The sequence below is a fragment of the Tachypleus tridentatus genome, chromosome 3 (assembly GCF_004210375.1).
Source record: "Tachypleus tridentatus isolate NWPU-2018 chromosome 3, ASM421037v1, whole genome shotgun sequence".
Lineage (NCBI taxonomy): Eukaryota > Metazoa > Arthropoda > Merostomata > Xiphosura > Limulidae > Tachypleus > Tachypleus tridentatus.
In genome coordinates this window covers 5,936,457-5,960,070 of record NC_134827.1, presented here as the reverse complement: position 1 = coordinate 5,960,070, position 23,614 = coordinate 5,936,457, and the positions used below count along the sequence as shown (strand labels likewise).

General features: G+C 35.9%; 1 protein-coding gene across 8 annotated transcripts in view; it reads left to right on the top strand.

Moving 5' to 3' along the window:
- Positions 1-9,194, top strand: part of LOC143246264 (uncharacterized) — a 35,829-nt gene extending 26,635 nt beyond the window's left edge. For 5 of the 8 annotated variants that reach the window (XM_076492701.1, XM_076492705.1, XM_076492703.1 and 2 more), the window contains one exon: positions 4,649-9,194. In XM_076492701.1, the coding sequence (XP_076348816.1) occupies positions 8,601-9,188 (588 nt within the window). In that variant the 5' untranslated portion in view covers positions 4,649-8,600 and the 3' untranslated portion in view covers positions 9,189-9,194. The remainder of the gene's footprint in view (positions 1-4,648) is intronic. The other 3 variants (XM_076492706.1, XM_076492709.1, XM_076492708.1) reach the window with 1 other exon arrangement.
- Positions 9,195-23,614: the final 14,420 nt, after the last annotated feature.

Below are 23,614 nucleotides of genomic sequence, written 5' to 3'. Positions count from 1 at the left end.
TTGGCCTTCGCATCCAGGTGAATTGGATGAATTGGGTCTGTCCTAGATAATATTGCAGAATCAATGATCAGCCCATCCCACCATGGCTTATTACAGCCCCCAAATGTGACCTTTCTTTCAGTCATCTAAAAAAGGCAGATACTCCCGATTGGAAGTACCGTCTTTTATTTACTGAACATCTTTTGAACAATCATTCCATTCCAATTTATATGGATGGTTCCAAATCAGGTGACTCTGTGGTCCCTGCCATGATTTGTTGCAGTTTGGTGGTTGCTTGCAGAATCCTCCGTGTTCACTGATGAACTGTACACCATATCTCTTGCCCTGGATCATATTGAAGCTGAGCAGTACTCCAACTGCACTATTTGTACTGACTCGCTTAGCTCTCTACTGGCTCTGGAATTGCTTCACGTTGGCTCACACCCTGTTCTTGCTGATATTCAAAACTGACTGGCCCATTTTTCATTAACATCTACTTCTATCCAGTTTTTCTGGATACCATGCCACGTTGGTATTCACGGGAACGAGCTTGCAGACACGTCAGCTAAATCTGTCTGCTCTGGCACTATCACCACTGTACCTTTTCCGTATATATTAACTATGGTCCTGTATTCAAGGCTTGGCTCGGTGCCAGCTGCCAAGTCCACTTGGAGTGAGCAACGCGACAACAAGCTTTTTCAAATAAAACCCAATATTGGGCTTTGGCCGTCTAGCTTCCGTAAGGTTCTGAAGGAGGAAGTTGTTCTAACTAGACTATGCATTGGTCACAGTTTTTAACTCATCGTTTTCTTTTATCTGGAACTGTTGCACCAGTGTGTAGTTTGTGTAACACTCAAATCACTGTAAGCCACATTTTACTTTCTTGCCATTGTTACGACTTTCAACGCCGGCACTATTTTAAGCATGTTTTGTCCCAGGGTTTGTCTGTAACATTGGACAGTGTTATTGGTGATGATGACACTGTCCACCTTGATAAAGGTTTTAGTTTTTTACTGGCCATTAATCTTTTTAATCTCATTTAAGTGTTGGATATTTATTTATTACACCTTTTTAATTGTGTTTCCCTTTTCAGAGTCTCAATCTCTCTAGTTCAATTTGAAATTGGAAAATGGCCAGAACATTAAATAACTCAACACCAGGACTGGAAAGGCCAACTTCAGGTGACTAACGCTACTGTTTGTACTACCCGTTAGTTGTCCTGGCGAGTTGTTATTACAATTTTGCTGCATGTCTTTTGACACTTATTACTTTACCTTTTGGTACTGGCCATAATGACGCATAACCCGGAACCAGGACTGGAAAGACCAACTTCAGGTGACTGACGGTGGTTCTTTTACTTACCTGTTAGTCTTCCTGGTGGGTTATGATCATTACCATTCTGCTACAGGAAGTCCTTTTACAACTTTGTACACTGGATGTCAACATTGGTTTTATGCCATTTTCTGTTTTTAATTGCTGGTTTGTTTTTACCTTCATTTCCTTTTACAAAATTTTACTAGAGTTACTTTACTTTTACCTTTTTACCGGACATTTGGTTAATTATTATTACGATTTTTCTCTATGTCTTTTAAAACTTTTTATTTTATCTTTTGATAATGGCTGTTATGACACATAACTCGGAACCAGGACTGGAAAGGCCAACTTCAGGTGACTGACAGTGGTTTTTGTACTTACCTGTTAGTCTTCCTGGCGGGTTATGATCATTACCATTTTGCAAGAGAAAATCCTTTACAACTTCTCTTACTCTGCTTTCTCTCTTAACATTGTAAACTAGGTGTCAACATTGGTTTTATGCTTTTTTTGTTTTTCAATGATGTTTTGTTTTACCTTCATTTCCTTTTATGTATTTCACTACATTTAATTTATTTTTACCTTTTTACCAGAAGTTTGGCACAGATAGCCTAGCTACTTTGTGCCATAAAACACTAAATCAATCAATCAATCAATTCAATACTTATTTTCATGCACTTGGTCAGTCTTTTTTGCTATTGATCTCTCTGTCTGCTTGTCTTCACTGTTTCCTCACTTTTTTTTGACGGTTGGCAATGACCTATGAAGCAATGATCATTTTCCTGTCATTTTGAGAGTGACTGGCTGTGGTTGATGTTACCTGATCTGCCTTCCTAGGTGGAACCTGGACCAGGCCAACTGGTCCTCTTTCACTTCTCTCTTAGAACTTGATTCTGCTGTCATCTGTAAACCATAAATAAATGACTGTGTGGTAGTGGTAACTGAATGTATTGTCCTAGCAGCTGCTAAATGTATTCCTAAATTCTTGACTTGTTTTCCATGGTATCCTCATATGTGGTGGAATCCTGCCTTCCACATGGCATGAAAAACTCAAACACAGGGCTGAAATAACTTTCCTAGGTATTCAACACTTTCAGACTGCATTGCTTTCTAGTGGGCCAATGCACATGCTTAGCAGGTAAGAGTCAAAGCTGAAAGGAGTCTTGGATGAAATTCATAACTAGCATCTCTTCTACCACCAGTTCCAGAGAGGGTCATTTCAGACAAGATTTGGAAGGTCAGTGGGGCAGTACATGTCTGCCCCTCATTCGATCTTGCACCCCAATGGCCAGGAAGTTGCTGATGCTCAGAGCATCACCAATATTCTTGACAAAAGCTTTTGCCAGGTATATAGCATTTCTGCTTCATCCCCCACCTTTTTAACCATCAAGACTTGGGCAAAACAGTCACCTCTTTCCTTTTAAGCTGATCTTCTCTGTGACAGTAATTGCCCCTTTACACCAGTGGAACTCAAGCTTGCTCTTCATCAGTCTGGCAGTACATCATTCAGACCTGATGATGTTCATTAAGAGATGTCATGCCATCTCTCTCCTGCTATTCTTCTTGGTGTTTAACTGGATCTGGCAGGAGAGTGCTTTTCCTTATGCTTGGCACCAGGCTACTGTTCTCCCTTTTTCTAAGCCTGGGAAGGATCCCTAGATTTCTTCAAATTACCATTCAATTACTTTGAGCTGTCTCTGTCAGATCTTAGCAAGGATGGTTAAGGCTTGTTTTGTTTGGTTTCTCAAATAAAACAACCTTCACTCGTCCACCCCGTGTAGGTTCCAATGACAGCACTCCAGCATGCATTTCGACTTGAAATGTCAATCAGAGAAGCCTTTCTCAAGTGACACCCTTTTGTGTCAGTATTCCTTGACCTTGAGAAGGTTTACATTACTACATGGAGGTACAGCATTTTGTAAAACCTACATTCACATGGGTTGTGGCCATTTGCCAGTCTTTATTAAACATGTTTGTAATTGATTGATGACTCCAAGTTCATGTGGGTTTCTTCAACACCTTCCCATTTTTTCCTACAGGAGCTTGGAGCCCCTCAGGGCTGTGTATTGAGTGTCACACTTTTCAGAATAAAGATTAATGCCCTCACTGGACAACTCCCTCCTACCATTGGAAACATGCTTTATGTTGATGACTTCCACATCTCGTGTCAGTCATTGAACATGAGGTTTATTGAGTGGCAGCTATAGACTGCTCTCTATTGTTTACTGAAGTGGACCACAAAAAACAGTTTTACCTTTTCTCCCTCTAAAACCATTTGTATATACATTTGCCACCAACAAGGTATTCAGACTGACCCTGAACTCTGACAATGAAGTTGTGCTTCCTGTAGTCCTTGAGGCAAAGCTCATGGGGCTTATCATTGACCATAAGCTGACCTTTATATCATACATCAAGCAGCTACAAGTCAAGTGTACATGGGCACTAAAAATCCTCCATAAAGACCAGAAGGAGGAAGTTGTTCTAACTAGACTACTCATTGGTCACAATTTTTTAATTCATTGTTTCTTTTTGCCTGGGACTGATGCACCAGTGTGTGATCTGTGTGACATTCAAGTCACAATAGTCCACATTTTACTGTCATGCTGTTGTTATGACTGTGAATGACAGCACCATTTTAGACATGTTTTGCAGGTTTACCACTGGTGCTGGACAGTGTCATTGGTAACACTGTCCACCTTACATGTTTTTAATTTTTTAAGCGTCATTGGCCTTTTTAACTTTTAAGTTTTTATCTGATGTTGGGCTGCTGTTATAAGTTTATTTCCTTTTACAATTTATACTATAAAGTTTTACCAGTTGTTTTGAGCAGATAGCCTAGTTACTTTGCACCATAAAATGCCAACCAACAAATCAACCCTTCTCCTTCACACAAGTCCTTATATTGGGTGATATAATTGTTATGGAGCCATCAGGTGGTTCTGTCAAATTTCTCCTATTCTTTATTTGACTTTTCTATTTTTATTCTCAGGAGTTCATAACAGTACTAGTCTATTTAATAAATAATTAAAAATCATTAACTTCAAGAAAACCAAATATTAAGCCTGAACTAAGGAAAAAATTTTAATGTGCATTCTGTCTGCTGATTTATTGTATACTGAATGATATTGATTTGTTAGAAAAATGTGGTTCATTAATCTCTCATCCTTTTTTTTTTTTTATCCAAAATTGGTTGACAAGAGAAGTAGAACTTGGAAAAACACTTAGAAACATTTAATCCTCAAGAATTATAAATGCTACCAGTTTATAAGTATTATTAGGTTTTGTAGCAAAGTTAGGATTTTAAAGAATGTTTCTTGATTTTGTTTGTAAAGTGATCAGATTTTTTTTATCATTTTAGCCTTCTTCATCAAGATGTGGATCTCAACAGTCAGGTGATATTTGTGGATCATCTTTCCTGGATGGAGTTCCTTTTATGATCACTGCAGCCCTAAAAATCCAGGATGAAATTAGTAATGTTGTAAGTGGAGTGTTTCGGTGTATTGAAAATCTAAACAAATACAACAACGATAGGCCATGGAAAGAAGAACAGTACAATTTTAGTATGGAAAGATCTATTTTAAATGAGATGACTAACCAAAAATAAGCTTATATAATTTTGAAAAACTTTAATATTTCCTCCACTTTATGAATCCAGCAAAGAACAAGACAATGTATGCATTCTTATAGTATAAGAGATATTTTATATTGCTTGCAATTAAGTAAGTTCTGTGCTTATGCAGGAACATTTATTCTTTGTACATTTCACCAATTTTTGATATGCAAAGTAAATGTAGCTATACTTATCACAGTTGGTTAGAAATTATTTGTGAGTGTAGTCTCATGAAACAAATGTATTCTTTTATCAAAAAAATAATTCATTTGTAATTAGCAGTTTTGAGTTAGTTTTTTAACATATTGATGCTTTGTATGCTTATAAATGGATATTGTAAGTAATTCTGATTGTTTAAACTATTTAATTTCTTCTTATTGTCAGTTAGCTGTATATCCTTCAGTAGTTAGTTGAAGTATCTTTTATTAGCTTTATATTTAGGGTATTGTTTCTTTTTTGTAATTTTTTTCCCTAAGTATCAACAAGCTAAAAGTTGAAGCAGTTTCATTTCCATGGCATGTTTTTATGAAAACATTAATGATCAAGTGAAACCAAAATTTTCACTGTGTATTTCATGGTTTTGTAGAACTACAAGAATATTTTGATGTTCAGAATATTATCTCCAGCCAAACAAAATACATGTTATGAAAAATATTGTGTACTTGTTAAATAAACATTTGGAATACTTTTTTTAAATCTCAAACCTGATTTATAAATTGTCTGAAAAAACATCACAGTAACTCACTATGTTTGTGATCATGTTGTACTTGTTCAGATGTGATGAGAGTGGTAAGTAAACCTGTTGCCTGATAGCTTTGAAATAAAATTGGAGTTTCTCATAGATATCTCCTGCCTCAGTGTCTAGGATATAGATGTAATAATTAAATTTAAAGTTTTTAGAACACAACATAGCTGACTATGCTTGTATAAGTTGTTTAACCTGTATAATTTTTTTCCATTTCAAACCAGAGTAATAACAGTATCTGGCAACTGAACAAAGAAATTAGCATGGATGAAAAATGAGAATAAAAACAGTGTTTTATAATTATACAAATATACAAAATATAAACATTTTTTTTGTAAATGCATTTTGTCTCTCTGTAAGTGGTGAGGTCAGTTTTGGTTAAATACATTTCTGTTACATGCTCTAGATGATGAGATAAATTTTATTGTATTCTTTTCCATACAGTGTTAATTATTCCCTTCTGTAGATGCACACTAAAAGTCATTGTTTAGTTGAAGGGAAAAAAACAACCCAACAATTCAGTTTATAGACTCCCTTGAAATAATTGCATCATTTAACATTTCAGACATATTATTCTGCATTTATTTTTGAAATTTACTTAACTGAAACTCTATGCTATCAACATATATTCAGTTTTTAAAAGAATATAAGGTGAGATTTAAAGAAGTGCTTCTGATAATAATCTGGAATGTATAAAACTGTTTTTAATGTATATTTGTGTGTGTCTGTTTAAATCATGTCTCATTATATCCAGAAATTTCCATTTACTTGATTCTCAAGATCTGATATCTTCAGAAAAGTTATATTTAGTCTTATGTAATCAGGTTTAGAGAACAAAATTGCTATTCTTAATCAGTATAATTATTATCTTAAGTAAAAACTGTTACTGTGTACCACCAGTGTAAGATTTTAACACCCTGTATATCAATGTAAAAAATGTCATTTTGAGGACTTTACATCATTTAATGATTTTATAATTTTATTGTAAATATTTGGGTAAATTTAAAATTGTATGTTATCTTTGTTTCACTGAAACAAAATATACATTGTAATAAAACATTATAAAAAATTCATACTTCATTCCTAAGATGATGATAATAGGGTTTACTATAAGTAATTAAGTTTAAATATATATTTTTGTTTAATTTTAAAGTTTCAATTTAACATTTACATAGTATCTTCATCTGTTAAGTAGGGTAAAATTATCCCCTTAAAATTATTGAACAAAATGTCAGGAAAATCAAGAAGATTAATATTTAGAAATTCATTTGAAACTAGAGTTCACAGTACACAATTTTGTTTGCCACAAACATTAAAGGAATGGAAATGTATGACTTTAAGAATCTAAAAAAAAAAACAACTTTTATTGAAATTCAGAATACTTAGCATTATAAAACTATACAGTACAATCTCTGTGTTAGGAATGGAATTTATTATGTAATAAGTGCTTGCATTTATTTATGGTTAAGCACATAGCTACACAATTGCTCTGACCACCAGAAGTATCAAAACCTGATTTTTAGCATTATAAGTTAATATATATTTATAATAAAATTAACTTCCATTAAAATAAAACATTGCCAGCAAGATAAGATTAAAAGAATTATTTCCACGATACATCTCCAAAAATTTATTTTTACCCTTGAAATGCTTTTTATTTTAGGAAATTCAAAAAGGTAACTTTCAATGACTAATGATTACGTTATTTTATTTACGTTTTCTGAAGGGAAAATGTTTCAACATTTTGCTCATCTTCATTAAATGCCGAGTTTCTTAGCTTAATGACAAAAAGAAATTGTGGTGTTCTACAGTACAATTATTCCCCTAAATTGAACCTCTTGGTGTGGATTCCTGTACGTGGTGAGGGGACCTCCCAGGGAAGGTTCTGTTCTATCTGGTTACCTTCTCTGGGATCTAAACATCCACCCACGTTTTTGCTGTGCGTGGTGATCCGTGAAGGGGAGGAGAGGATCCTGGTGGTTGAGGGGTCCAACCCTAACACACCACTTTGGCCTCGAATTCCTGTAGACGGGCGGCCTTTGGGTGGCCCCCCTTGGGTCAATCGGCTGGTCCACTTGGGCTAGAGTCAACCAAGTACCAGTGTTGGAAGTTCTCAATGGGTGTTGTGGACATTGTGCCTGATGCTGGTGTTTGGGTATAGTGCTCACGAAACCCTGGCGTTGCTGCATTGTCCTTGCGTGACTTTGTAGTGCGTCCCCTTGTAGGGCTTCATGGTGGGTGGGGTCAGTGGGTACCGAAATTTTTTCCTTTTCCTATGGATCCTATAAAAAATTTAAATAAAATTGTAAAAGATCAGTCAATGGGTAAGCGACCACGTCTTGAATACTCAGAACAGCAATCTTCAACATCAGTAACACACGTACCTCATTTTTTTATATTACATTCTCTTTCGGAAAAACCTTTAGGGCAAATGTCCCCTTTTTTTATTAAAAAGGGACTAGAGGGACTTGCTGGCTCTCCAAAATCAGTAAAGAAACTTCGATCTGGTGACATATTGGTTGAAACATCCACATCCCAACACAGTGAACTCCTTATGAATACAAAGACAATTGGCGATATACCTATTGAGGTTACACCCCATGCTACCTTGAATTCTTCATGAGGAGTTATTGTTGAAAGGGATTTGAAGAACGTTCCCAAGTCAGAGATTCTCACTGGTCTCTCCACTCAAGGAGAGTTTCTGCAGTGAGGCGCATCTCCACTCGCAAAGACGGAGTTACACTGCCAACAAATACCCTTGTTTTAACATTTACTTCACCACGTGCACCTGCCACCATCAAGGCAGGTTATCTCATTTGCAGGGTTCAGCCATACATACCAAACCCTCTTCGATGTTTCCAATGTCAGAGATTCGGCCATTCAAAGACATCTTGTCGTGGTTCCCTGACATGTGCTCGTTGTGGAGGCAAGGACCACGATGCCTGTGACTGTGACATGAACCCACATTGCGTAAACTGCAATGGTTCTCACCCCTCTTACTTTCATTCTTGCCCAAAATGGTTGGAAGAAAAAGAGGTGCAGCGTTTGAAAACGACACATAACATTAGTTATCCTGAGGCTCGGAAATTGCTGTCCACAACTCCATCTCGGACATATGCTGCTGCACTTCATTCCACAACTACAATGGGAGTGCAAACAGATCTCCCTGTGCCTCCAAGAGAATTCTTTTCAAAACAAATGAAAAGCCTTTTGACCTCCGTGGTTAAAAAGGTTGATGAATCGACTTCTACACCCATCTCTGTTCCTCCCATACCTTCCAACAAACCTCAAGATCCACGTCCTTCAGTTTCAAATACAGGCATTTCTTCTGATACATCTTTTTCTCCCACCACAAGAAACAAAACAATTATTCGTTTGCGTCCTCAGTCACTGAATTCCCCTTCCAATAACAAAACCCTGCCCACCCGACCCAGAGCAGGATCCATGGAGGTTGATAGACCTCCTCCGACTAAAGACAGCAAAGAAAAAAGACGTGGTCGTAAACCGAAGGGTTCTCCAGCCACTTCACTTACCCGTTCTTAAAAATGGCCACCTTGATACAATGGAACTGTCGAGGTTTACGTTCTAATCTGGATGATATCAAAACGCTGATTGCTTCCTACCATCCTGTTTGTCTTTCTTTACAAGAAACATTTCTTAAAACTGCTGATACTGTCTCCATTCGGCAGTTTTCTCTGTACAGAAATGACAGGTTGTGTGATGGTCGAGTACATGGAGGGGTGGTACTGTTGGTTAATCAACACGTGCCCACCCTGTCTTTGTCACTCAACACACCCTTGGAGGCTGTAGCCATCCGTGTTTCCTTGGGTCATATCATCACTGTTTGGTCTCTGTACCTGTCCCATGGAGAGACATATGATCAATCAGATCTTGATGCTCTCGTTGAACAATTGCCATCTCCATTTCTAATCCTAGGGGATTTTAATGGACATCATCCTCTCTGGGGAAGTGCTATTATTGATGGGAGGGGCCGATCTGTAGAGCGGATGCTCTCTGATCACAATCTTTCTCTTTTCAATACTGGTTCTTTCACTTACTTTCATGCACCTAGTCAGATCCCAAGATTCCTTCAAACTACAGTCCAATTGCTTTGATGAGCTGTCTCTGTAAGACATTAGAAAGGATGGTTAAAGCTCGTCATGTTTGGTTTCTTGAAACAAACAACCTCCTCTCGCCCATCCAGTGTGGGTTCCGTCGACAGCAATCCACCACAGACCACCTAATTCGTCCTGAAACATCTATCAGAGAAGCCTTTGTCAACTGCCAACATCTTGTATCAATGTTCTTTGACATAGAGAAGGCTTACGACACAACATGGAGGTATGGCGTTTTGCGAAACCTCCATACATATGGGTTACGTGGCCATCTACCCATGTTTATTAAAAAATTTTTAATGGACAGGAGATTCCAAGTTCGTGTGGGTTTGACACTTTCCCGTTCTTTTGTACAGGAACTTGGAGTCCCTCAAGGCTGTGTATTGAGTGTTACACTCTTCAGCATAAAGATAAATGCCATCACTGAACAACTCCCTTTCACTGTTGCGAATGGGCTTTATGTCTACGACTTTCACATCTCATGTCAGTCGTCGAACATGAGGTATATTGAGCGGCAACTACAGACTGTCCTCAATCGTTTACTGAAGTGGACCACAGCAAACGGCTTTAACTTCTCTCTCTCTAAAACCGTTTGCATTAACTTTTGCCACCAACGGGGTATTCACCCAGATCTTGAACTCCGTATCGGTGAACTTATGCTGCCAGTGGTTCCGGAGACCAAGTTCTTGGGGCTTATTTTTGATCGTAAACTGACCTTTATACCACACTTAAAGCAGCTTCGGGTCAAATGCACAAGAGCACTGAACATCCTCCGTGTTCTCTCTTCTACCAGTTGGGGGGCAGATCGCTGTTCAATGTTAAAGGTATATTGTGCTCTTATTAGATCGAAACTTGATTATGGATCAATGGTCTATGGGTCTGCCAGACCCTCGGCCTTAAAGATGCTGGACCCCATTCATCACCAAGGACTTCGACTCTGCACTGGGGTTTTCCGTACCTCTCCAGTTCAAAGTATATACATTGAATCTCATGAACCTTCTCTACACCTTCGCCATTTGCAACTATCTTTACAATATACTTTGAAACTTCATTCCTTACCAAAGCATCCCACCTGGAAATGTGTTTTCCTTCCTTGGTGGGCAGTACTTTTTCAGAAGAGACGATCTGTCATTGCTCCGTTTGGCCTTCGCATCCGGGCGCAATTGGATGAATTGGGTCTGTCCTTGGATAACATTGCTGATTCCACAAGTTGGCCCATCCCACCATGGCTTATTACAGCCCCCAAATGTGACCTTTCTTTCAGTCACCTAAAAAAGGCAGATACTCCAGATTGGAAGTACAGTCTTTTATTCAATGAATATCTTTCAAACAATCATTCAGTTCCCATTTATACAGATGGTTCCAAATCAGGTAATTCAGTGTGCTCTGCTATGGTTTGCTATGGGTCAGTAGTTGCGCGCAGAATCCCTTCTACAGCTTCTGTGTTCACTGCTGAACTGTATGCCATATCTCTTGCCCTGGATCATATTGCAGCTGAGCAGTACTCCAACTGCACTATTCATACTGATTCGCTTAGTTCTATACTTGCCTTGGAATCGCTACACGTTAGCTCACATCCTATTCTCGCTGATATTCGAAACCAACTGGCCCATTTCTCATTAGCAGCTACTTCAATCCAGTTTTTCTGGATACCAGGCCATGTTGGTATTCGCAGGAATGAGGTTGCAGACATGGCAGCTAAATATGTTTGCTTCAGCACCATCACTCCTATGCCTATTCCGTACATGGACTATGGTGTTGTCTTCAAGGCTCGGCTCCATGCCAGCTGGCAGTACACTTGGAGTGAGCAACGTGACAACAAAGTTTTTCAAATCAAACCCAAAATTGGACTTTGGCCATTTAGCTTCCGTGAAGTTCGGAAGGAGGAAGTTGTTCTCACTAGGCTACGCATTGGTCACAGTTTTTTAACTCATCATTTTCTTTTATCTGGAACTGATGCACCAATGTGTAGTTTGTGTAACACTCAAATCACTATCAGCCACGTTTTAATTTCTTGCCATCGTTACAATTCTCAACGACGGCAATATTTTAAACATATTTTTTCCCAGGGTCAGTCTGTAACATTGGACAGAGTTATTGATGATGGTGACTCTGTCCACCTTGATAATGTTTTTAATTTTTTAATGGCCATTAATCTTTTTAATCTCATTTAAGTGTTGCATATTTATTCATTACACCTTTTTCATTGTGGTTCCTTTTTTACAGTTTTAATCTTTCTCCTTCAATTTGACATTGGACAATGGCCAGAACAATAAATAACTCAACTCCAGGTCTGGGAAGGCCAACTTCAGGTGACTAACGCTACTGTTTGAACTACTCGTTAGTCATCCTGGTGAGTTGTTATTATACTTTTGCTGCATATCATTTCACACTTTTACTACTTAACTTTTTAGTACTGGCCATATTGACTCATAACCCGGAACCAGGACTGGAAAGACTAACTTCAGGTGACTGACGGTGGTTTTTATACTTACCTGTTAGTCTTCCTGGTGGGTTATGATCATTACTATTCTGCTACAGGTAGTTCTTTACAACTTTGTTGACTGGATGTCAACATTGGTTTTTACGCCATTTTCTGTTTTAATTGCCGTTTTGCTTTTATCTTCAATTACTTTTACAAATTTTACTCCATTTACTTGACGTTTATCTCTTTACTGGACATTCGGCTACTCATTATTACGATTTTGCGGAGTGTCTTTTAAAACCTTTCTTCTTTTACATTTTGATAATAGCTGCTATGACACATAACCCGGAACCAGGACTGGAAAGGCCAACTTCAGGTGATTGACGGTGGTTCTTGAACTTACCTGTTAGTCTTCCTGGCGGGTTATGATCATTACCATTTTGCTAGAGTAAATATTTTACAACTTTGAAGACTGGATGTCACCATTGGTCTTTACACCATTTTCTGTTTTAATTGCTGTTTTGTTTTTACCTTCATTTACTTTTACAAATTTTACTCCATTTACTTGACTTTATCTTTTTACTGGACATTTGGCTACTCATTGTTACAATTTTGCTATGTATCTTTTAAAACTTCTGTTCTTTTACATTTTGATACTGGTTGCTATGACACATAACCTGGAACCAGGACTGGAAAGACCAACTTCAGGTGACTGACGGTGGTTCTTGAACTTACCTGTTAGTCTTCCTGGCGGGTTATGATCATTACCTTTTTGCTAGAGTAAATACCTTACAATTTCTTATACTCTGCCTTCTATCTTAACATTGTAGACTAGGTGTCAACATTGGTTTTATACTTTTTTGTTTTACCTTCATTTCCATTTATGTCTATTACTACATTTATTTATTTATTTTTATTTTTTTACATTTTTACCGAATGTCTGGCGCAGATAGCCTCGCTGCTTTGTGCCATAAAACACTAAATCAATCAATCAACTATATTGAAAATTACATGGAAGAAACTGGATGTTGGCACAACATCACATTAGTTTGGATATTGGTTGGCAAATAGAATGTTTTAAAGACATGTTTTAACTGCACTTGTGGTTATAGTTGTTTGATAACTTTCTTCGTAATCATGTATCAGATAGTGCCTAAGTATGGTGTGACTAAAGTTGTTTTTTGGAACAACTAACACAATAATAAATGGGGTATTTGTTTCAGTTTTCATGTGGGTTGCTCTATTCAAAAAAAATAAAGTAACCACTTTTTTTTAACACATTTGTTTTATATTTTTAACTTCTGTTTCAGAAAGGTTTAGATTTCATGATACTTTAAATGCTCTATAATGCATAGTTTTAACCAGATTTTCTTCTTGTTCATAATACACAAGTTTAAAATTTCCAGAGTGGTACTACTTTCTCTCATCCAAAACTATCTTGATTCTGGTTTAACTTTTATGCATTGCTTCAAAATGTTTTGCTAACAATACACCAATCTTTTATATCTCCCAATTTTTGTAACATTTCAGAATATGTGCTGATCATGTGACTACTCTCCAACACTCATACTGCACCACCTGTATTAGTGCAGCTATATCTCTATCTTAACAGTCCTAACTTCCTCATTAGCAGTCTAGTGTATTGAAGTATATTTTGTGCCTACAAAATTTTGATGTGCTGGATGACATTTATGTTGATTTCAATTTTAAGTTTGGACTTCTTGTGTTTGACTTCCATGTTTCGTCTTGTTTGTTTTAGAAATATTTTTGTTTAACAAATTTGATTTATTCATATGAATTAGAGATTTAGTACTTTTGATGGTGAAATTCCCATGTTAGTAGAACCTGCTAGAATTCAGGTTGTGTAGCTTTGTGCTTAATAACCCAACAACAGAATTACTATTTTAATACTTCTGTGGGCTTAAGGTTCCTACATACCTTACAATAATAATAATAATATTTTACACAGGTATGATAAGAATACTTTACATTTTCTTCTAACTTGTCAAACTTAAAATCTCACACCAAAATTTCTTCAGGGTAAGACTGCTGGTAACAAATGGTGTGTCTAAATAAATTTCTTGATTTGGAAATTAAAGATAAAACCTGACAAATTAAAATTCTGTAAAAAAATATGAGGAAAAGGAATAAAAAATTTCTAGACTTAGGATATTTAAAAGTTAAAATAACTATAATATTAAAGCTTTTGCTGAGATTAGAGTAAAATAGTTATGTAAACTCAACAATCTGAAAAAGCATATAAGGATTCTTGGAACATTTGGATGATGTTATCCATTATTTATTAAACTTGTTTGTCTTTGCCAGAAGGTTACAATTTTCTGTTCACTCTATGAAAGCTACAGAAGATTATTATTTTCTAGGTTTAGAAATATTCTTACAACAGTTGTGTGGCTGTCAAATTTTTAGAAATGGGTGCACAACTTTTGCACAGATTTGATTAAAAATCACTTATGCCATGGTGATATAACAAGATTTTAGATACAGAAAAAAAAAAAATCATTAAGCAAGGCTGGAACCCAGGTTTTGAAACTTTACAAAATTGCAAAAATATCATAATCACTAAACCATATAAAGGCAATGGGGTTATGATTTTACACAATCTGGATTACATCAACAGAGTGGAAGTTATTCTACGTAATACAAATAGATTGATAGATATTAGGAATGGTCCTACAGCAATTGGAGAAAGCAATATTGCCAGATATCTTTCATAGTTAAAAAGATGGCATCTTAATAGAAGAAATGTGCCATGAAATGAACAAGCTCAAAGTGGAAGAATTTTTATGGACTTTCTAAAAGGTTTGTTTACAGGCATATACAGTTAGACCAACTGTTTCTAGTGTAGACACCTATGGTTAATGATTAGCATGATTGTTGATCCTGTTTTCGAAAAAGTTCACAAATGAATATTCTGTTAATGATGAGTCTTGAATTTGTCAATTGCTTGAAGCAGACACAATTTAATGACCAATGTTCTTTATGGCAGCTAAGATATTGAGTCATTGATCACAAATGCACATCTAGACAAAATTAGTCCATGAGTTGGACCAGATCTGAATACTAAAATGTGGGATTACACGCCACTGTAGGTAGTAGTTAGACTTATTCATGGGTGTAGTGTCTAGCAAAATATGATGGATTTTTGAAATCCACAGCTAAATGACTTTTTTTGGCAACCATTTGTAAATATAGCCACCACTTAAAGATAGTCGAAAATATATGCTACTGTGTGTGTGGGCATCCGTTTTAGAAGTAACCTTGTCAAAGTGTATCTAAAAATCAGTTGTGATTTAAAGATACATTTCATGGAAATTGTTATTATTTGCAAGTGTATTTTATGAACTGACTCTCATTAACTTCCACACAATTTTCAACATAAGACATAAACTGCTGTACCATGTGTATTGTTACTTGAACATGATGTTTATTGTTCCTTTTGCACTCTATATTATGTTTAAGTGGATACATCATATACAAATATAAAACCCATATACATGATATATGTTGCACTGTGTGATTTACAGGATCACTTTTTCATTTTGCAGTAAATGGGTACTCCCATACTCTTTGCTACAGATCTTTATACACTTGTGTTGCAAATCTTGTCCACAGATAATTTGTTTGCCTTCTCGTAGCTTTGCATAATATGTATCCAAATCGGCCTGCATGTTGCCAATTTTAACTTGAAGTGTATATATATGTATACATATATATATATATATATATTGCGTATATATTCGTTATTCAGGCAATGTATGTGCAAGAATTGAGAACTGTCAAAGCAAATTATGCTGACTCAAATATGATATTAAGTATTGCGTATATGGATGTACAGTACACAAAAATAAGTTCAATGAATTTTCCTGACATTTTAAGGAATATGCTAGGAAAACATACTCCAATAACAAGAATATACAACTTTTTCATTAATAGTAATTTGTAGCTTTTGCTATATTCAAAATAGTAATTGTGCAGCTAATGTAGTATATTATTAAGTGTTGCATTTTTCGTTCTGTAGGAGGTTTCAAATAAATGGTATTCTTTCACAAATATTCATTGGAAAGAGACTGACTTGCTGATATCCGTACAAGGAGAAGCGTAGACGTGTCTTCTGCTGTATGCTGAGCCTCGCTGGAGAGAATTTCTCAGATCTAGTTACTATGACAAATAATACTGATGAACCAAGAGTATCAACAGCAGAATCTTCTTGAGATGGGTTTCAAAATCATCTCTCAGCCTTGTTAACGTCACAAACCCAGCTAACGCATTGAGAAACTATGATAGGACTTCATTCATGTACTGGGTGTGATGTGTGATGTGAAAGCATTGAAATTAATCATACGGGATCTGGTTTGGTTTGTTTTGAATATTGCGCAAAGCTACACGAGGGCTATCTGCGCTAGTTGTACTTAATTTAGCAGTGTAACACCACAGGGAAGGCAACTAGTCATCACCACCCATCGTCAACTCTTGGGTCACTCTTTTACCAATGAATAGTGGGATTGACCTTTACTTATAACGCCCCCACGGCTGAAAGGGCGAGCATTATTGGTGTAACGGGAAATCGAACCCATGACCCTCAGATTATGAGTCGAGTGCCTTAACCATTGGGCCATACGGGATCTGAAGTTTCTCAAACGAATTTGCCTCACTCGGCAAGGTTTTGACCCTTCCAGGTTAAATATTCAGTACTGAGTACTGAGATTCCAAATGTTCCATAGCAAAAGGGGTGAAATGGAATATGAACATTTTCTACCATGTGAGTACTGTTTGTTGCAGTACATAAGGCATGCAAATTACAATGCTGCTACCTGGCGTCCCCCGCTGGTACAGCGGTAAATCTATAGATTTACAACACTAAAGGTAGGGTTTCGATTCCACTCGGTGGACTTAGCAGATAGCTTGATGTGGCTTTGCTATAAGAAACACACACATGCTACCTGGCGACGAAGTCTGATAAATTCTTCAAATATACCTGTCTCTAATGCAGAATATGGGTGGGCAATAGAGCTCAGTGGCAGTCTAGTTGTGCAGTGCATGACAACACCAGATGTCGTCCTCAGTCTGATATCATGCAAATGTGTTTGATCTCATCAACCTACTGATTGCAGATTCTTGGCCATGCTGGGCCCAAGAAGAAGAAAAAAGAAAATTGAAGCCACTCATTTAATATGCATATGATGCACAGGAGACCCAAGCAATAATAAGAAATGTTGAAGATGTTTGTTTGTTTTGTGTATATCTGATTAATATGTTATTGAGGATGCTTGAATCAAAAAAGTCATAAACCCACAAGTAACATGACGAATGAAATGTTGAGAAAAATCGTTTAAAAAGCCAGTGATGCATATGTAATTCTAGAGTTTAAAGAAGTATCATAATGGTATGAGTTAATGAAGATAACAGTATTTATGTTAAGCATTCAAAAATGAATCCAAAGTTTACTGGACGTAACTCAAGGGAAAATGTATTTTTTTATTTATAAGTTTAGAGACGAATGTTATAGAAAATCATTCATTCTTTATGGCTTATATTACAGCCACTTGGAATATTAGCCTACAATGTAATATAATTTTACTGTAATTTAATTTTCAGAACAATTTCCGTATTATAACATATCTTTACACAATTTTCTGAGGATGATGGTTGATCTAGGAAATAAACAATATGCAAATAGATAACCGTTAAAAGGATTTATACGACTTTTAGGTTTGTCTATCAATTTTTGTCGTTTCCATGTGAAGAGAATTAATTTCATATTTTTCATAAACTCATCTATCATAGGGTTGTAAAATGGTTGGTTGTACACAACTTGTGATGATCGTTTCCCAGTCAAGATGTTTTGTCCTTCGGCAGGCTCGGTTTTGCTATTTTATGGCTGGTGACATCAATCAAAACTATTCCAATGCAAGAAGCCTATTTCCGAAACGTTTGTAAAGTGACGTGAAGTTGTATATTTTAGCATTTCTTCCGCAACCCATACTGAAGACAGGAAAAATAAAAGTAAGCGGCGAGAAAAACTGTGACATGAGATCTGCAATCCAGTAGAGACTCTTCAATGTCACATGCCATTTATCAGTGGCAGTCGCCAAGTGTGTACTCGTGCCTTTAGTAAGACAGAAAAAAAAAAAAGAGGGCGTCTAGAAATTCCCAGAGAAAATGCATTACAGAGATCGCTTTGAATTTTTGACTTTACTGTTTTGAGCTCAAATTATACGCTTCGCCGACGCACGTATACCGTATCGTTATTATAAATGATTTTTCACAGTACAACGAGTATTTGGTGAATGTAAATGTTTTCCTGTATACGTTTACCATAAGTCTAGAACTTTCTTTTTGGAGCTTCTATGTTTCATTAAGCGGAGCTTTTCGTTAATTCTATAACACTGCTAATCTAGAAGATCGTAATTCTCTGAATGATTTATCAAGAAGTTTTCTTTTTCTGCTTTAATATTAAGTGCATATACTTTGATATAAGAATAAACTAGAAAAATTGAAATTCCTTTTTAGTTATCAAAGACCAAAGTGGTAGGAAGTATTAAAAAGACAACATATAAACGTACAGAAGTAAATGCATAATTGTCAACACAAGAGATCTGCGTAATAAACATTATAGATTTAGCAGTTGAAGTGCATATCTTAGATATTTTGTATATACGTGTTATAAAATAGAGAGGTAAATTGTTTTTAAATATTTTGTGGATATAATGTACATTTAGTTGACGCATCTTTGATCAGCATGTTCGTTGTTGTAAATTAGCATTAACCTTTATTGTAATCTTAGGTTAGGTACTACAATGACCATTCCATAGAAATTCTAAAATTGTGGTTATATTTCTATGTCATTACTTCTCTGAGACGCGACTCATTCCAAAACTGAGACCTGGTATAGAGTTTTGTATAAACAAGATTCTTCTTCGAATATGTAAAATGGGAACAATAAATCATGTAACAATCTAGAGTTTCGATGGGCATTAGTGTGACTTAACTATAGTAGGTCCTTTCGACTTCTTATCTGCTGAGGTTTTAAAATCAGAATTAATGTGTCATCACCAAAAAGTTGTTTTACAGGACTCACTTGAATATGGTTACCCATTAAGTTTGACCTTCTGGTTAATGTAAAGTTTTTAAGTTGAAGGTCACTTTTTTGAGGCCATAGAGAATTTAAACTGGCAATTAGGTAGTAGTTCCGATTGAAACCAGGACTCAAACAGAGAGCTTGGCAAGGACTAATATAATCTCTCTCTTGGGCCAAGGACTTTCAAAAGTGGTTATAAAAGTTAGATCCGTATTCTCAATCAAACCTCAGTTGGAAAGTAGTTAGAAGAAATCTCGAGTGACACAATAACTCGAACTCCACTGGTTATAACACAGGTGCAGAAACTGCAGGTAGCAAGGACGGGTCGCGATTGCGACGAAGATTAGAAATACCTCGATAGCTACTGGGAAAACCTTTAACCCTTAAACGGCAGCCATCATCAATTTATGATGCTACCTACAACATTCCCGCTGTTTAAGGGTTAAAAAGCACCTAGGTATTCGTTGACTAGCCCGGGCATTATCCAGGTTAAATGGATGATGGAAAGACTACCATCAGATTCATCACATATTCTTTCAAAGATAGTATTTTTGGATGCAGATTTGTTTGTTTGTAACGGTCTAAAATGAATACGCCGCAACAATCAGGGTTCAACAACAAAAACACAATTTACTCACAATAACAACACTTAGATATAAATTCAACGCAGTTAATATATAATTCCCCACCAGGACTTCACACCAATATTAATAAGTAATTTATTATAAATATTAATAAAGCAATAGTGGTGGGATCAGGAAATAAAGTAGAAAATACGTAATTCCAAATATATATATATATATATATTTGGGACTCTCTCTCTCTTGGTGAATACCATGTGATCTCATGTGATCATAAAGGTACATATTTTTCTGCTACATTATCGCGACGTAAGTTTGTGTCTGTTTCATCATAAGCAGTCTGGCCAGGTGGGTTAAGGCGTTCGACTCGTAATCCAAGGGTTGCGGGTTCGAATGCTGGTCGCACCAAATATGCTTGCCCTTTCAGCCGTTGGGACGTTATAATGTTACGGTCAATCCCAATATTTGTTGGTAGCTCAAGAAGTGGTGGTGAGTGGTGATGACTACTTGCCTTCCCTCTAGCCTTACACTGCTAAATTAGAGACGGCTAGCGCAGATAGCCCTCGAGTAGCTTTGCGCGAAATTCAAAAAACAAAACAAACAATCAAGCACTCAAATATTTACTAAAAATACAAATGATTAGGTAAAAGGTGAGTTTGCCTTTTAATGCAACTAAAAATTCATGGATAAACTGAACGATGGAAGGAAATAATAAGTGAATGATAAACAAAATAATTTATCTCCCATGTTTTGTGCTATCAAAATGATTGGTGGTCATTTGCATTGGAAAATAAAAGAGGTTATACGCATACAAATGCTTGGAAGTTATGAGTAAAAGTAAAGATGAATTTAAAACAATATGTTAACCACTTTATATCCGTCATGAGTAAAAGTATAAAGTCCAAGGTGAAGATAAAATTTAAGTTAATCTAACAAAAGTATCCATCCCCAGTGAAAGAAAGGTTTAAGGTGATCTATAAATTTAAATATTTCATGGACTTTAAAAAGGGTAATTGTGTTGCAGTCTTGGTTTCACTCAGATCCAAAGCTCTGAACTGCTAACATCGACCACCTCGAAACGTAAATGGCAATAATTTCACTCATGTTAAGAGCTTCTCAACAATAACATACAGTCAGACTAGATTTTTATCATTTAATTTACGTCACATTTTAAAATGTGAATAATAGTATGATTCACTTCTGAAAGTTTAGTGTAAAATATCCTGTTTACGAAATAAAACTTGCACTAACAATATTCATGCCTGTTATCCTGTCATTTTAAAAGTGAATTTTGAGTTTTGCCTGAGAATGCAGCTTTTCAAACGGAAGACACGTGGACGCTCAGATAGAAACCACGGTTCGCAATGCATAAAAGATATCCAGTGTAAACGGGGCCTTTCGCTCAATATCGGGGCTCTTCAGACTGGCTCTGATTTGGCAAATACGTTAGCAGTTGATATGCTACTTATATTATTAAAATAAATGAACAAACGTTTCTATGATGTGAACTAGATTAAATATCACTTTAAAGCTACCTTCTCTACCAGAGAAACAGGTACTATCACAAACAAACAACCCAGATCAATTAGTGGCTATAGTAAAAGTTACATAAGTACTTTTTTTTTTCACTACGTGTTATGGGAAAACTGTACATGCTTAGTTTAAAGTAAAAAAGTAACAACGCATGCTATGCATGCTTACTACAGATGTTCAAAAATCTAAGTAAGTTTACTTTCAGAGACACTCAGTGGTGTTATAGCATTTGTTATGGTGTATCATCCCTTCAAAATTTTTCATGTGGTTATCGTGAACTATGATGACTGTTCATAATATGTATCGCAGAGAATTGTACAAAATCCTAATACAACTTTTGAACAAAAAGCAAAACAGTAAAGATTCAGTTCAAAGAACCCTTTAAAACTTTACTATTTATAGCTAAGGCTGTATACGTATAAAACTACAGAAAAATAACGTCTGTTATACTTACAAAGAAAAAAAATCGCTCAAAATGGCCCGTTTGAAACCCTTTCTCTTCTCTCGCCAGTCTACAACAAAAACTGATTGCTATATTCCAGTCAGTCCTTTTGTAGAATCTATCTAAATATAACAGTATTATTCATTGTATGTCTATGTAACATACATAGACTGTGCCTAATATTTCACAGATATGGATGAACTTTCACCAAAATTGGTATAGAGGATCACTGGATAGGTACATAGAAATGTTCAGTTTTTTTTTACTGGCGTTTTCATCCACTATTCACCTCCTCTGAATGGATCTTTCCCAAATTTGGCGTATACATTCATTGTGTCAGTAGACAGATACGTAAAAATTTGTAATTTCATATTCTCTGTTTTGCAGTTTTTATGTGGGTTTATCGTGTTGTTGTTTTTTCAAATACATACAAGGAAAACAACATTCCATGTCCTAAGATAACCTTTCTTTAATCATGACATTACATAACTTTCGTCCAGGAGAGGAGTATTCCAGCTATTACTAAATAATTTACTGCGAAGATCGTAGAAGTATTGGAAAACTAATTTGTTTCTTCTATTATTTTATATAACAAAACAAAAAACGATGTTGTAATTACTCCTCGAAGTTAACTTTCTTGCAAATATCTAATTTTTCTTTAAAAAATCTAAGTATGGGTTGGAACATGAATTATTAGCCAATAATAAATCAACATTAGATGACTGTATCATGTAGACTCGATGCTTTGTACACTATACAATCGGTGTCGTGTCTTTAGAAAGCTGATCCCTGTATCAAATAATTGTTTTTTGAAATAAGTACAAAGCTACACAATGGGTTACCTGTGCTCTGCCCACCACAGGCATCGAAAGCCGGTTTTTAGCGTTGTAAGTCCGCAGACATACCGCTGAGCCACTGGGGGACGTATCAAACAAACGAGTAAGAAAGAATCAATACACGTAATATTAAATTTTATTACACATATTCGTAGAATAATAACTTCAAAAGTTTAAAAGACACGAAGATTTATTTAAAGCGCTGTTTTAGACGTACATGTTAATTTGATAAAGCTACCTAACTACTGGTCAAATTTTGTATGCGTTTGTGTCGTACGTAGTCTAGGCATGTATTTGCCCATTGCTATGCATTATATATAGAGAATTAATTACATAAAATCTTTAAAGGCTCACTATATTCTCAAACAAATAAATTCCCATGAGAATTTTCAGCTGCAGCTTAACATTTTACATCTCGAATTAATGCGATCAAATAGTTAATAGCTACAGAAAATCATCGTGAACTGTATCAGCCAGCTTCTAGCTGTGCTTATTATCATTACAATGTATAAAGTTAGTTATTATCTTAAGCAATCCTTCACCCATAGTTGTCTATAAAAAGTCCAGTGAACTAGATAACTAAAAAAATGGAAATTTAGAAGCGTGCAAATAAGGACTCTAGCAAATGTAGGTAATAACATGGAATCAAAATAGAGGTTTGTAGTTTGAATAAGTAATTACTACAGAGTCTCCAGTCTCGTTTTCTAACTTTTTTACGATCCTTACTTGAAGGGTTTTAAATTCCCAGTTGTTTATCTTGTAAATGTTGTATCTCAATAATAACAAAACAGAACCACATCGTAATTTTAATCTTAAAAATCTAGACCTAGAATGATAAAAGAAATATGTACATCGTTCAATGTATACATCGACCACTAGATACAAATAAATAATAGATTTTTGGTTCCCAATGAAACTTTGTCACCTAATATTACACA